Here is a 14,769-nt window from a genome sequence, read left to right on the forward strand (position 1 = left end):
ATAGATGAAGAAAGATCACTTGAGCTCAATTCGGTTGTAGAGGTACTTGTCAAAGACTCATCTGTAGTAGTACTGTTGGCATATGGTGGTACGATGCTAGATGAAGTGACAATTGATGACAATGTTGATGGAGCGGCAGCAGTAGTGGTCTCACTGCTGGTTTCACCGGTGGATGTAGTTGTGCCAGTGGATGTAGTCTCGCTAGGGGATGTAGTTGTACCAGTGGATGTAGTTGTACCAGTGGATGTAGTTGTACCAGTGGATGTAGTTGTACCAGTGGATGTAGTCTCACTAGGAGATGTAGTTGTACCAGTGGATGTAGTCTCACTAGGAGATGTAGTTGTACCAGTGGATGTAGTCTCACCATTGGTTGTAGTTGGTGTAGTCACAGTCAAGCTTGGGGAGACAGACGTAGCTGACTTCACATATGAAGTATACGAAGCAATGACAGTAAGATCTTGAGTTGTTGTGACACTCTCACATGAGGCTGCTATCGCTTGTGCGATAAGAATTAAGAAAGGTACTTGAAATCTCATCCTTTTCCTGAAAAGAACAATAAAAGTACACTAGTCTTTGCTAACAAAAATATGTTGAAGTTTTACCAGGAAGGAAAAATATGAATTCAAAGAAGAAAAAAGAGAAGAAGCGCAACTTCTTTGTATTTAACAGCTTGAAGAGAGCCTACCAGGCGGGTTTTTTTTGGGTATTCGTACTGGGCTCTGCTGCTATGTAGCTATGGACATACATTTATGCTGGTCAGCGAGGCATACAGCACATGGCGTCATCTGCACCTTTATGCGTCTGATGAGTCTCAACAGGCTTGAAGTTAATGAATCCTTATTCGGTCAATTTTTAACTAGAAACTGTGTAATAACTGACACTTTGTCTCTTTTTGAGAACGTCATGAACGGCTGAGGTGAAATGACTACTGAGCATTGAACAGGAAACACGATTTGTCCTTTTTTTTGTCTTTCTCATCACACTATGCCGCAATAAGCACTACATCATCATTGAGTACTAGGGATCTTAAAACTCTAATCGTTGAGGTCCATACCCACTCTTTGTAGTTTTACAGTCTTTAATCTACTAATCACACGTTGCTACCTTTAACATTTTGAAAGAGTAAAAAGATAGCAAGGTTTACAAATTACTTGTCAATTGCTAAGATAAAGACCAGTGTGTGTTGGCTATTTGTCAAGCACTGCAAACCATCCTTAATTACCGCGCACTTATGGCACAGCTTGCAACTTACCAATTCTGGTCGGAAAAAGAAAAAGGGACCAAATCTCACCCAGCTTCAAAACATAATGCAGCCGCAGATTTCGTCTTTCATTTAACCTTTTACTTTGCATGTCCAATGTATGGCTGATGGCTGGATTCAAATGTCTCAGCAGTATTCGGAGATAACCTACAGTGTCCACTTATGATATTTTTCGCCATGAGGTATCAAGGCGAACTGAAGCCCATCAGCCTTAGGCATAACACAACCTAATCATCCTCGAAAGAACATACGAGTTAGAAATAGGATTATTAGGTCTAGCGAAAGCTAACTTGAGAAGTTCACAAGTTATGTCCTTAGCACTGACCTGTTAAACTTTGTACTCTAATATTATTTTGATATATATGTGAACTTCTAGCTGCTTAAAAATAATTTTGAATGATTGGTCAGAACCCTCAGTTCGCTATATAGAGTAAGTAGCTGATAATCAAACCACCCTTCATATCCGTACTCTTCGAGCTGGTTGCGCATTGTGTGAGTTCTGCGGCTTGGAAACTGAAGCATTTACAACTCTGTGACCACAGGTTAAGACCAGCCACGGTACAAATGTCGGTTTCATAGCTTAAATCAGATCATGGTGGAATGATTGGCCAATATCTGCATGGCTCAAAAATCCGCAAACAACGTTTCTGTGCGTCGTCCCTGTGTTTGTTTGTATTTTTTAATGTTTTGGGGATTTTGGACGGCCATGCATGTTCAGCCCCACTATTCTAAAAGGTAAGATGTGTGGATCAGCCTCTTAGCTTTTGCCATGGCCTCATAGACGGTTGGGACATGGCCTATAGCTAAATATAATACTCTGAAAAATCAATAAGGCGCTTGTGGAGTCATAAACTTCTGATTCGTCATTTAAAAGCAGTGTTCGATGGGCTGTGAAGCCTATACCTTATGGACCCAGTAGGAACAATGGATTATTGACTGACAAATCTGCACAGTAGCATTGAGCTTCAAATTGATAACCTCATACATAGGATAAACTGCCTACGAGCTGCCTGCGAGCTGCCTGCGAGTTTGTTTTTTATGTGCACTGCGGAAGAATAAAAATTTTAATCAGGATCTCTGTTATTCATTCTACGGAGGACGCTCAATGCTGATGGACATAAAGTAAGGGATCTTAATATGTTCAAAAAGACGTCACGGCCACAAGCGCCATCAATATACTCCAAAGCAGAGCTTATATAATGCAGATATCAAATCTGTCACAGGCTATGTTTTGGGGATAAAGTATATCACTAAAAGAATTCAAACTTTTTCTTATTCTTGTGACCAAAGATTGCGCATCTTGGATTGAAGTTCCGTACATGAGTATATTCAATGATGGATCACAAAAAAAACTACATAACTACATTTACGGTTGTTAGAAGCGAATTAACCGTTGATGACTATTTTTGTAAATTTCATCTGTTAAATTGAGCACCATTTATGATCATTGTCCAAGTTCCATGACTCCATGGCAAGTACTGGTAATTACTCGGCCCGTTCGCAACGGCTGCACTTCTTCATTTTTTATGTTTATTATAGTTATAATAATACTCATCCGCAAATGATTCTCGTACGATTTGTCGAGTTAATAATACGATCATGTAGCACTATAGAAGACAATACATTAACACTATTATACATGACATATACGACAATTTACATAGTGACCTGGTAATGAGTTTTCTAAATGCTCATGTTAATGCTACGAGAAGGGGAAGTACAGAAAATGGCATGCCAGAGAGGTAAAGTGATTGATGTCATCGTTTCTCTCGCGCTGCATTTTTTTAGTACCCGCCTTTTTTTGCCCGGATTGCAGTTCCGTTTGTTGCCAGGGTGATGATCAGGAATATTTCTACAACAGTCTAAAATATCACTATGCGAATCAATTGGCAGGGAGAAGCAAACAATTTCACTTTATCCATGAGCCAGTCGTCAATTCGATAGTGATGGAATGTCTAAGTCGCGGTTCTATATGCACCGAGTATATCAACACCCCTCTGATGATCCAAAGATGTAGAATAGATTGTAATGTACATAATGGGCCTACTCTGTTTAATGTTCTATGCTCGTTTATACATCATGGTTAATGTGTCATAACAACATTGCCTGCTTGAGAGTTGAACCAGACTATCATGAAAAGGTGTGGTCTATTTACTATGTACCAAATACGATACACTATTTATCCCGTGCTCATGAAAAAGAGCACAATACTAGAAATACTGTCTTTCTTGTAAACTTTGGGTTCAGCTGACAATTATCCCTATGTTTCTTTCTTTGGGTGTGAAGATCACTTACACGCCAGTTGCTTGAGTAAAAACTACATCTGATCAACCCAGTCATAGATTGGATGAATCGACATGATCCATAATATTAAAATTGAAATAACGAACAGACACATACAACTGTAACAGCTTGGCATATAAATTATATACATACATAGATTTTAATGGTATCCTGTTGGGTAACTACTTTGTACAGTTGAGGATGCCTGGAATATGAATGAGCAGCTAGAGTCCACCAGTATTGGAAGCTGTAAAAATCATCATTTGACTCGTCATGTTAAAGATCAGAATGTAAGAAAAGTGGAAAGGGCGCGCTTTCACACATAATGATCCGAGACTTGTTGAGGCTCTAATATGGCTACATCGTATAGATTCATGATACAATCTAAATCATTAATTTTTTTGTTTGGAAATTATGTGTAAATAAAGACGCTCAAAATTAGAACAAGGCAACAACACCAGCAATGGCCAATGCGGAAAGTGCAGTCAACTTGGAACCCTTACCTTCGAAGGTAACAATAGTGGCAGATGCAGTTTCTCCAGCTTCTTCTGAAGTAGATTGGGCCTCAACAACTGGGACGGAAGTTGCAGTAACAGCGGCAGCTGGGGCAACAGTAACAGTTTCACCATTAACAACAGTTGTGGTCTCACCAGCAGCACCTTCAGCAGCACCTTCAGTAGTAACTTCAGTAGTGGCAGCAGTAGTGGCAGCGACATCACCCTTTTCAGTAGTAGCACCTTCGGTGGTGACTTCTCCGGTAGTCTCAGCAACATGCTCAGTAGTAGTAGAAGTAGCACTTGGAATGACTTGTGGAACACTAGATGGTAATGGGCAGTATGTGGTGTATGAGGTAAGAGCACCTTCAAACTCACTAGTAACAACAGTAGCACCTGTTGTGACTGGAACCTCAGTACATGCTTGATCTTCACATGATGTAATGGTAACAACAGTTGTCTTCACGTCATTCTTTACTGGGCAGACAGTGGTGTAGCTAGTAACAACACCATCGCTGCGTGTTGTGTAGACTGTGCTTGTAGTAATTTGAACAACAGTGTATGCTGGTCTGTCGACGATGACAACAGCTGATGAGTCAGATGTCTTTGTAATTGCACCAGTACGTGAAGTGTCTGGGGAAACGGTGTGGGTAGATGTAGAAGTAGACGATTCTACACCACACAAAGACTCGTAGAATGGGAATTCTTCACAGCTGTCCCATGTCAAAAGCTCTTTGCTTGTGTCTTCCATGTAGTAAACGTTGTAACAGTTTGAAGTGAGCAAGATACCTGATTGGTCATCTGCGTAGTAAATGATTTGAGCACCGTCAAGGGCATCACAAGCTGCTGCATCGTCAGCGAAATCACCGACAATTTCAAGTCCATCAGCATTTGCTTCCACTACAGCACTACCTCTTGGGAAGTAGGAGTATGACTGAAGAATTTGGTCAAATGACACTGGGATGGAGTAAGACTCTGCTGATGCAGTAGCCAGCGCTAGTGCAAGAGGTATCAGTGAACGAAGAAACATTATTCTCTTTTTGTTCAAATTGAAGTAATTTCCTCTCGGATTATTCTATTCAAACTTGATGGTTTTTGCTATGTTAAGAAGAAGGAAAGAAAGAAAATTGGAGGGAAAAAAAGCAGAAAAGCAGGAGATTCAAAAGTTATAAGCAAAAGTATCCAAAATGCCTATGTCCCAGCCACACGCACCTCTCTGTATATATTGAAGACCACAGGCGCATAAGGAGGCCATCCGCATTTTTTTGCTTACCTTTTTCGTACCACAACTTCTGAGGCAAATGGATGAGGCATGGATATGCATAAACATGAGGGTAGTACAGTAAGTCCAGACTTGCATTGTATCTCCGAAGGTGGCTGGCTACATACACATGCATGAGACATTTGGATATTTAAGTTTGGGACATTTTTTGATTCATGCCTTCGGATTTGGGGGTTCAGGACATTTCAAAACTGATCGTATCCATGACGATTCACAGAGCCTTAGTCGCTTCAGTTTCCCAGCATCCACTGCAGTACAAAGAGGGCACCTTTTCTGTTGTTAGGCTCTCTACACAGTCAACTACTCATCAAATTAGCTCCTCCTGGTTTTGACCTACCCAAGCAGAATCTTTGCGATGCATTTACGATCTTGGGAACTTAAAGTTTGGTCACTAACTGAAGTCTTGATTCGTTACCATTAGATAATTTACGTCTAAGCCAATGTAGTGATGAAACTTCACATGCCCTTACTCTATTGGTTTCTCGCTGGCCGTTTCATGTTACAGATGCAAACCCCTCCAAGCCCCCAGAACTTATTATTATTCTCATAGACCTAGAATGGGTGTTGTTATTTTGACGGTCGGACTAGAACGGAGAACGGTTAAATGAGTAAGCGACCGTTAGAGTTTAACCTCAACAACTACTGGTGATAATATCATTCACACACACACATAGGAGCTATGTCAAATCTCAATGATGCAATTATACCGCTTAAACTTCAACTACTGTTAAGTCTTCTTTTGCTGTATGCTGAGACTTGGGTTATTGGAGAAGTCAATTTACCTTTGAGTTTGAATTCTAAATATGGGCCTCGTGATGCCCGCATAGAGTCTTCTAATATTCATCAACTTCACAACGTGGTGTTGACAAGAACCGCAGAGACAAAAAAAAAAGTACCTTAGATCTTGACCTTCAGTAATATTTGAAAAACCTTATAATTGGATCAGTATTCATGAACAGCGGTTGGTTTTGCCGAAAGGTTATAAGAGAGTATTCTGGAAGATCAGTCTAAAGCAACGCAGCAGTGTGGGCCAATTGTATATAGTGAGTACATATGTATAATGTACGTTGCGCCTTGAATTTCATAGTAGGTAATTGCGATTATTGTAGCTAAGAGCTGAACTGATTGGGGTTGGTGTTGAGGGAGTATACACATACCGTATGTATGTTAGTTCACCGGGCGCTACTGCATTCGCGTCTTGACGTCTTTTCGATTCGATTAGAACTACACACCAGAAGAAGAGTGATCTGATAAAAGTTACTCCAGAATTACTCTATTCAATTTCTAGGCTATGACCGCTTCTATGCTATATATCATCACCTGGTGCTCGTAAAAGTTGATGGGAATGGGATCTGAACCAAGGTATAAAATTGCAATGTAGATGTATCAACGTGAAGGTAGTAACACAGAGCTAAGACTACGATCACGGCCTTCGCGAAATCTAGGTTTAACTATATGTCTATGTCACATTCTCATGCCATGTTGTTCATGAGTAGGTGATGTCCAGAGGTGGGGCAAATGTACGTGAGTCTGTACTCACTGCAAGAGAACTCAGGACTAAGGCAGTTCAAAGTCGGGGCGCTGATGTTCACCAATCACCACCATGCGGTTTACGGCTACCCCCGTGCTCAGCCTTACGCTGCTTTGTTTACTGGACAATTGCCTTCATACCTTTGTATTATGGTGCACGTTCATGAGTCAGCAAACGTACATGCGACGTGTTCAACACTCCTCATGAAAGGATTCGAAAGTTGTTTGTGTTCGGATAAAAAATAATGGATTTCATTTGTCCAAGGCTTATACCGCCGTTATCCGATTAATTTGGAAGTCTGATCTAAATTTGGGACAAATTGCCGCAAAATCAACCAATGTTCAGCTCGGCATCTTTTAACCTTGAAATATGACTAAGCACGTATATGGGATTTAGCCAAATTATCCTCAAATTACCAGTGCGATAACTACCAAGAAATTTGAGTTTGATGACGATCGCTCTCTAAAACTGATCAAATATCGAACGTAACGTGTCAGGCAACGCCAAGTTCCAGAAAAAGCCGAATGATGTGTGAAAATCTACTGATTGGAGCACATTATTTGGTTTACATCACGGGCAGCCCTGTGAATACAGTCAGTGTATAACTAGCTCACTGCTGAATAATATATGACAAGTCACAGCCCTGCTAGTTTAACTCCTAGTAAATGACTGTAGCTAATGCACGTATCGTCACCAGTATTAACCACGTTGAAGGATCAAGTTGTGCCTCGTACTCAAGATTGGCACATGAAAGGACTTGTATCAACGTATCGGCTTACAAATTACAGCCCTTAACATCAACTCAGAATTTACGGGCATAACCAGGGTTGGGGATGGCCCACCATGATCTAACCAATATACATGATATGACTAATTCATTGCATATATATGAACTCTACTGGAAAAATTAGGTTTTCCGATGGTGCCTAGTATTTACCACTGGAATCCCAGCCCTTTGATGCCTATGTTAAAACAGCAATTATTGCATGTCTGCAAACCGCATGGTGCCGTGGTCAATTGAAATATGGCTTCATAATATATGTACTGGTTCCGAAATCCTTATCGTATAGACATAAACTATTTTGGGTAAATATATGATCACTACTGTGTGTACACCTCTGCAGATGCGGGCCATTCACGTGATACTGCGCCATGCCCATACCGCGTATTTCATTGTAGGAAGAGTCGTAAGATCGCTGAAAAGAGTCCTAACACCGTGCCACATCGGGGAACACAAAAGATGGCGTGATAACATACCAGTAACCCTATAACAGCATCAAAACTTCTGTTTAAAGGACAAATTACTGGCAGTGCAGGTCATCACTAACTCATCATCTCATGTTATCCTGCATAATTGCACACCCCACGCCCGTCCACGATATTTGGAATCGTTGACCCGGAAAAACTTGGAGCTGAACAACATCTCTTCGAGTACTCTTCAAGCATCATAGTGTCCCTACCATTATTTAAATTTTGATGACAATTGACATCCGTACACCACCACCAGTCCAGCGCAGGTGAAATCCCAAACCGGGGGCGCAGCCATGGGTGTTGTTGTTTGTGTTTGTGTTGGCGAAATATCGGCTCTCGGGCACAAAAAAAATTACACTTCCCAGGGGGTTGGTGAGCTGGAAAATTGGTCAATATTTACACGTTCTCGAAGGGCAAAGTAAGGGGGTAGCAATTCGTAAACAATTTGATAGGGGTTAAAAACCGCGTAAGGATAAACAATTAACAATGGAACAAATCGATCTTTCAACACATGGCAAGGATATCCAGAAGTCGTACGAGACTGTTGTGAGAGGTGAGGGTGAATTCACCTGGGTTATTTATGGTCCAGATAGCTCAAAAGCCTACCAGGTTGCAGAGACCGGTGATGACTTTGACGAATTTCTTCAATCTTTTGATGAGTCTCAGATTCAATTCGGTTTGGCAAGAATCAATCCGCCAAACTCGGACGTTTATAAGAACCTGCTCATTGGATGGTGTCCTGATTCTGCGCCATTGAAATCGAGATCTTCCTTTGCTCAAAACTTTGCTGAAGTGTCCAGACTCTTGAAAGGTTACCATGTTCAGGTTACCGCTAGAGATTCGGACGATTTGGATAAGGACGACTTGCTCTCTAGATTGAGTGCCGCTGCTGGTGCCCGTTACTCCATTCAGGCCAGTAGATCCAATGCTTCTTCTAGTGGCTCTTCCAGTAAGCCAGCTCCAAAACCCTTTGTCCCAAAGCCGGCTTCTTCGTTCACTCCAAAGCCAACCCCGGTTTCGAAGCCAGCTGCAGTTGAGCCACCTGTAAAGAAAGAACCAGAGATCATCAAGCCGGCAGTTGCTAAGAAGTACACTGCTCAAGCCGACGAGGATGAATGGGATGAACCAGAAATTAAGGAAAGGGATTTGACAAAGGAGCCATTGAAACCAAATGTTTCCTCCTGGAAGCCAATTGGTAAAGTCAACTTACAAGACGTTATCAGGGAGGAACAGTCTAGACCTGATCCTAGACTTGAAGTGGAGCAACTGAAGCAAAAGGATAAACTCAAGAGAGATCAGGAGCTTGACGATTACTTGAAAACCAAGACAGCCTCCGGATCAGCAAAGGTTCCATTGCCATCCTCTGGTATCAACAAATCTGCTATAAGTGGAGGTATCTCCAAGGACTTTGGTTCCGATAACGGTAAAACACCTGCTCAACTGTGGGCCGAGAGAAAGCAGAAAGCCGCCGGGGGTGCTGTTCCAGCACCAAAGGTTTCTGAGCCTGTAAAGGCACAGGTAGATGAGGATGAAGAGCCATCTGTTTCTGATTTGAAGAGCAGATTCGATCATTTGGCTGTACAAGCTCAAGAGGAGGAAAGGGAAGAAAAGGTCTTGCCAAAGAGAAGTTCTGCTCCCGCTCCAGTTCCAGTTCCGGTTGCTCAGCCAGAGGAGGAGGAAGAGGAGGAGGAAGAGGAGCCTGTGAGAGCATCCATCCCACCACCTCCACCAGCCCGTGCTGTTGAGGAGGAGGAAGAAGAACCTCAACCTGAGATCCAGGAAGAGGAACCAGAGGAACCAGAGGAACCAGAGGAACCAGAAGAACCAGAAGAGGAGGAGCCAGTCGGTGAGTCAATTGTTGCCATTGCTGAATATGACTATGATGCCTCCGAGGACAACGAATTGACCTTTGCTGAAGGTCAAAAGATCATCAACATCCAGAAAATCGACGAAGACTGGTGGTTAGGTGAATTGGAAGATGGACAAAAAGGTCTTTTCCCATCCAACTATGTTTCCCTCCAATGATTTGTACCAATTTCTCGTTTAATCACAACTTTCTAGATGATTTTATTTTAAGAAAAGGAATAAGACACTACAAGAAATGTATCAGATTCAAAGTCTGAAGGAGCCATTTGTAGTGTACGCTTGATTTGTGTCCCGTTACCGAGTTCACAGTAGCTCATCGCCGTAATCAAATTGGGAAAAAATTTCATCCGGTCTGTTTCTCTTTGGTTCGTTCCATTCTTAACTAATTATATCAAAAGACATAATCATGGTTACTTTCAGTTGTGAAGTAGGTTCAAAACTTATTCTCAGTTGAGTTATATACTGACAACTCCCCTCCCCAGGTCTGTAACGAGTCTATGCTTAAAAAGAAAGCAGACCAACATACACAGAGATGCCGTGGTGCTTACTTCACATGTATTGATTGTTCTACAACTTTTAACGGTTCTGATTACAGAAAGCATACCCAGTGTATAACTGAGGATGAAAAGTACCAAAAGGCTTTGTATAGACCGAAAAAGAAGCAACCTCAGCAGCAGGCACAGCAAAAACAACCACAACAGCAGAAAAAGGATGAGCCGGAGGAATCAGTAAAGAAGAACAATACGAAGACTGACAAAGTGACAAAGCCTTCCTTGAAAGAATACAAAGGAAAGGACCTCTACAAGGCATTGAAGAAGATGACAAAAGATGATAAGAAATCACTTTTAAAGAAAATCATCATCAAGGAAGATGGTACGCTGGAATTAAAATAACTGTGTCTATGTGAATACAATATACATAAACTCATTTGTTCAAACCTCTGTGGATCTTTTGGTAAAACTGCTGGAGCGTGTCCAATGGGAATGTCAAATTATCAAAGAAGTACTCTGGGAGGAACTTGGAAAGTTTTGATGATTCATCTTCGGAATTCATTGGGGTATAGATCAAATCTGAAGAATCCTCCTTTGAAATTGTAAGCTTATAATCCAAAACTTGAAAAGTGTTGTCAGTATTTATCCACAAATATAAATGATTAAGGTAGTACTCACTTCCATTCTTCCCTGATTGAGAACAATCAAAAGACAGTGCATCGTCAGTTTCTTCAACACGGTGTAATCTTAAACCGACGATCTGTTCAATCATATCCAAAATCAATTCATTCTCATATTGAGCTTCCTCATTCAGTCCTTGTGTTGTTCCGCTCTCCAGTTGATCGAGGCGTTCTTTCAACAATGTCACCTCTTGTTGTAATTGTTTATTTCTTGAGGTCAAAGATGAGATTAAATCATCTGACGTCTTGAAACGTATCTCTGCTGATGCTTTGAATTCGTTGAAGATTTGATCTGCTCTTGTTGTTTTCAAATCGTTCAAGACACTGGTAAGCTTCGGAAGGTCCTTAGCTGTGAATGCCTTATGGATAACTGCTTCTGCTTTTTTCGCATCTAACAAATCGCTCTTAATCGTGGTAGATGGTTTCCTTGGTGAGACAGAAGGTTGCAATTGAGATGGTCTCTTTACTGGAGATTTCAAAGATAGCAAAGGCTTCTCTGCATCTTGCTTCTTCGATACTGTTTTTGATGGTTGTTCAGCTGTTGGGACGTTCGAAATCTCAAGGCTGGTTGTCTTTGGAGATTCAGCTTTGGTTGATTCAGTGACTGGTGTCTTTTTTGGTGCCGTTGTATCAGTTTTAGAAGCCTTTGGGGTGGACGCTACACTGTCAGCTATTGAGTTATTTGCACTCTCCCCATTTCTCTTGCTTCTAGTTTTTCTCCTAGTCTTCTTCACTTTTCATGAAGGTTAGTATTCTAACTCATATAGAACAGAACAAAAATACAGACATACCTGGTGGTTGTTCCACAGTGGTTTCTGCCTCCGTAGTCGGTTCAGCTTCTTTTGCTTTTGCTGCTGCCCTCGTAGCTCTTCTCTTTGGAGGCATTGTCTCTCTTTGATTCTACAGTTTTCTCTTTGATTGGATGTGTTGGTAGTTTGTTTACTTTTTTTCAGAAATACTTTCGGTTTGTTTTGATTTTCGTTTTTCAGATCTGGTTGAAATGGGGGTTTTAGCTTATGCTTTTCGCCAATGTGCGAGATTTGTGTCGCACATTGGCGAAAAGTATATGGAGTGGTGTTTTAAATGTCTTTTACTCTATATGGAGTCCCATATTGGGAAGGTTTGGATGAAGACTTGCTTACATTGTAAAATCACTAGTTATTTATCTTCAAAGATGTTTCAACTTGCCACTGTTCCTCAAAAATTAATTTGCGTCCTGTAATATGGTGTGCAGGTGTTATAGCACACTGGGTCAGCCATTGGTACACATCAATGAGATGTCAATTGATAAGATCAATTTTTGATTGATCAATAACGATATTACTACATTGTGTATACTCATATCTCGATTTCATAAATAGAACTTCAAATCAGTAATTATGATTCAGATTCCTTCCACAAAGTCATATATACTTTCTTGGTGACTAGTGACGTGCTGTCTACTATGATACTACAAGAATATTGATGATTTTTACAACTTTATGGAAATACCTATTAGTCTTACCTTATTAAAAACCTTTTGTGTATTTTTCATATTAATTTCTATAAACATTGTAATTTTCACTATCAAGATTAAAATTTGAACCCTGTATTTCTGAAACTGACACCTCCATTTTATTTCAGAACTCTTAATAGAACAACTGTCCTACATATTCTTCGAAAAATGCTGAACAATGATCACATGTATATGGCATTATTATTTACAATAGAAGATCAATGTGTGACTATTGCTGCTGCTTTTCAGTTGAATTCAATATTTCAATAATTTCGAACCATGATGATTCTTCGGATGACGATGTTGAAGTCTCTTCAGGAGAGCTGCGCAACACGGTGGTGATTTTCTGTTGCAAATGAAAGCACAACTTGAACAATCCAATCAAGACAAGAAAGATCATTAAGTTGACAATCAAAGAGTTAAAGCCAAATAACAACCATATGGATGAGGATTAAGATCACACACTCTACCCTGAAGTTCCATTTGACATCCTCCGACTCAAATGAAGCTCTGCATATCATTGCTCTGAGATCTCAGGATTTAATACTCATCACATAAGGCACCCATTCTGCAAAGAAATTGAAATCAACAATACGCTTGATTTGTACCAGTTATCTTTATTAGACATACTCGTACAGACAGTACAAGTTGAAGACGTCTTGAACTCCGACGTGTCAACCCGCAAAGTGTCAACGCGAAGACAAAAGTTTACGTCCTATTTCAACGATCATTTGAGCCCATGTCGGCTCTTTCCATCATGCAATTTGATACTTCAAAGATTACCTTACATTCGGAAAGGCTAAAAACAAAGAGTCGGTTTCAGGCTCGTGGAGGTCAACACCGTCATCGCTCTCATGAGGAGTCTGATAGTGATCGTAATGGGGGAGGTGAAGATAAAGAAGATGGGTACTCGTTTTTAATCTCTTGTGTTTCATTCTATCAGAACTGAAATTCATTGGGCTTTTCTCCATCCTAGACCTTTGATCCCAAACATCGAAAAATGGTCAGTTATGTTCAATGGATTCAGTATATCTTTTATGATTAGCGTAGACGTGCAAGTACAGTGTTGACTTGAAGCTTGTTCTAGACTTTGGAGGGAATAAATTGAGCAAGTGGGACATTTGTTCAGCAAGAGCATTATTCTTCAAACTGTGGTTACAACTATCCTTCAATATCACACCAACTATAATGCATGATGATACATGACTGGGATTCTCTACAGTTTTAAAGAAAATAAGGAAATTATCAGTGGTAAAGCCAGCAATCTTCTCAAACACATTTTCCTTGAGATTAAGCAGAGAGAAACATAATCGAAACACACCATCCCTACTCCCTACTATATCAATAACAAAGCTTCTGGAAACCCCATGAAAGGATAACGCGGTTGCCTTGACCAATATTGAGCATGAAGGCTATACTCTTATTTGTTATTGGTGTTACGTTGAAACCATTATGAGAAGTTTTGTAAGCTTTTGAGATGGTAATTTCTGTTGATTCAAGATTTCCAAAGTTCACACGCAAGTCTCAAAGGATTAAACCCGTTCAGTTTATTCAAACTCAAGTCCTGCTATGATAAAGCCGACTGTGATTGCTAAATATGACACAGCTGTCTTTATTTACCTTGACCTTTATGACATGATGGTTGAAAACCTCCATAACACTCTGATGGTACGACCAGTCTCGAATTCCGAGTGCAGTTCCCGATAGATCAGGATCTAGGACCTTGAACTTCTTCTTCAGATATCGACCAGAAAATGAGCAAAGGATCCAATAATGTTACGGATGAAAAAGATGCTGATACAAACACTGGCTGTATATAAAATTGAAAACGGGTGTAACCCAGTGTCACCAGTTGGTGTGTAATGTCCGTACTATGTGGGCAGACTAAGCGTTTACCTACATCTTTCAAAGTTTTGTTCGCTTTGTAGAGAGAACAATTAGCCCAATGCTTTTGCCTGGACTTGGATAAAAGCATTGAGAAGCTTGCGAAACTTAACAACAACTTTAGAGGTTGTCTCAGAGGATGTTAAGTGTTGTACATACCTTAATAACTCACATGTATCGCACCTTGTCAAATTAGGAGGTGATGAGCCATGTTCAAAAATAATGCTAGAAGCACCACTCAAACACGACCA

At 40.6% G+C, this 14,769-nt stretch overlaps 6 protein-coding genes across 6 annotated transcripts in view; 3 read left to right on the forward strand and 3 right to left on the reverse strand.

The window, feature by feature from the left end:
* CYBJADRAFT_188654 (PR-1-like protein) overlaps positions 1 to 536 on the reverse strand; it is a gene marked incomplete at its 5' end in the record, with an annotated part of 1,607 nt that extends 1,071 nt beyond the window's left edge. The window contains one exon of the mRNA XM_020217312.1: positions 47 to 536. Within this exon, the coding sequence (XP_020072584.1) occupies positions 47 to 536 (490 nt within the window). The remainder of the gene's footprint in view (positions 1 to 46) is intronic.
* A 2,357-nt stretch (positions 537 to 2,893) lies between these two features.
* Positions 2,894 to 3,558, forward strand: CYBJADRAFT_49491 (uncharacterized protein). The gene has a single exon (XM_020217733.1). It carries the CDS (start codon positions 3,016 to 3,018, stop codon positions 3,346 to 3,348), a length of 333 nt encoding a protein of 110 aa, XP_020072585.1. The 5' UTR covers positions 2,894 to 3,015; the 3' UTR covers positions 3,349 to 3,558.
* Positions 3,559 to 3,947: 389 nt separating this feature from the next.
* On the reverse strand, positions 3,948 to 5,192 carry CYBJADRAFT_166272 (uncharacterized protein). The gene has a single exon (XM_020214426.1). The coding sequence runs from the start codon at positions 5,066 to 5,068 to the stop codon at positions 3,983 to 3,985; it is 1,086 nt and encodes a 361-aa protein (XP_020072586.1). The 5' UTR covers positions 5,069 to 5,192; the 3' UTR covers positions 3,948 to 3,982.
* A 634-nt stretch (positions 5,193 to 5,826) lies between these two features.
* Positions 5,827 to 6,260, forward strand: CYBJADRAFT_49499 (uncharacterized protein). The gene has a single exon (XM_020217734.1). The coding sequence runs from the start codon at positions 6,000 to 6,002 to the stop codon at positions 6,219 to 6,221; it is 222 nt and encodes a 73-aa protein (XP_020072587.1). The 5' UTR covers positions 5,827 to 5,999; the 3' UTR covers positions 6,222 to 6,260.
* A 2,328-nt stretch (positions 6,261 to 8,588) lies between these two features.
* On the forward strand, positions 8,589 to 10,127 carry ABP1 (Abp1p; the record flags this gene model as incomplete). The annotated part of the gene is made up of 1 exon (XM_020213570.1): positions 8,589 to 10,127. One exon carries the CDS (start codon positions 8,589 to 8,591, stop codon positions 10,125 to 10,127), a length of 1,539 nt encoding a protein of 512 aa, XP_020072588.1.
* A 374-nt stretch (positions 10,128 to 10,501) lies between these two features.
* CSM1 (Csm1p) lies at positions 10,502 to 12,246 on the reverse strand. The gene is made up of 3 exons (XM_020214427.1): positions 11,931 to 12,246; positions 11,138 to 11,872; positions 10,502 to 11,080 (listed from the first exon to the last, which is right to left on the reverse strand). Exons 1-3 carry the CDS (start codon positions 12,022 to 12,024, stop codon positions 10,893 to 10,895), a joined length of 1,017 nt encoding a protein of 338 aa, XP_020072589.1. The 5' UTR covers positions 12,025 to 12,246; the 3' UTR covers positions 10,502 to 10,892.
* Positions 12,247 to 14,769: the final 2,523 nt, after the last annotated feature.

Source organism: Cyberlindnera jadinii, assembly GCF_001661405.1.
Source record: "Cyberlindnera jadinii NRRL Y-1542 unplaced genomic scaffold CYBJAscaffold_2, whole genome shotgun sequence".
Taxonomy (NCBI): Eukaryota; Fungi; Ascomycota; class Saccharomycetes; order Phaffomycetales; family Wickerhamomycetaceae; genus Williopsis; species Williopsis jadinii.

Coding starts and splice junctions, on each gene's coding strand:
- CSM1 (XM_020214427.1), bottom strand. CDS start 12,024: ATGCCTCCAAAGAGAAGAGCTACGAGGGCAGCAGCAAAAGCAAAAGAA. Junction 11,873..11,930: donor CACTGTGGAACAACCACCAG/GTATGTCTGTAT, acceptor CTTCATGAAAAG/TGAAGAAGACTAGGAGAAAA. Junction 11,081..11,137: donor TCAATCAGGGAAGAATGGAA/GTGAGTACTACC, acceptor ACACTTTTCAAG/TTTTGGATTATAAGCTTACA.
- CYBJADRAFT_49499 (XM_020217734.1), top strand. CDS start 6,000: ATGTCAAATCTCAATGATGCAATTATACCGCTTAAACTTCAACTACTG.
- CYBJADRAFT_49491 (XM_020217733.1), top strand. CDS start 3,016: ATGTCATCGTTTCTCTCGCGCTGCATTTTTTTAGTACCCGCCTTTTTT.
- CYBJADRAFT_166272 (XM_020214426.1), bottom strand. CDS start 5,068: ATGTTTCTTCGTTCACTGATACCTCTTGCACTAGCGCTGGCTACTGCA.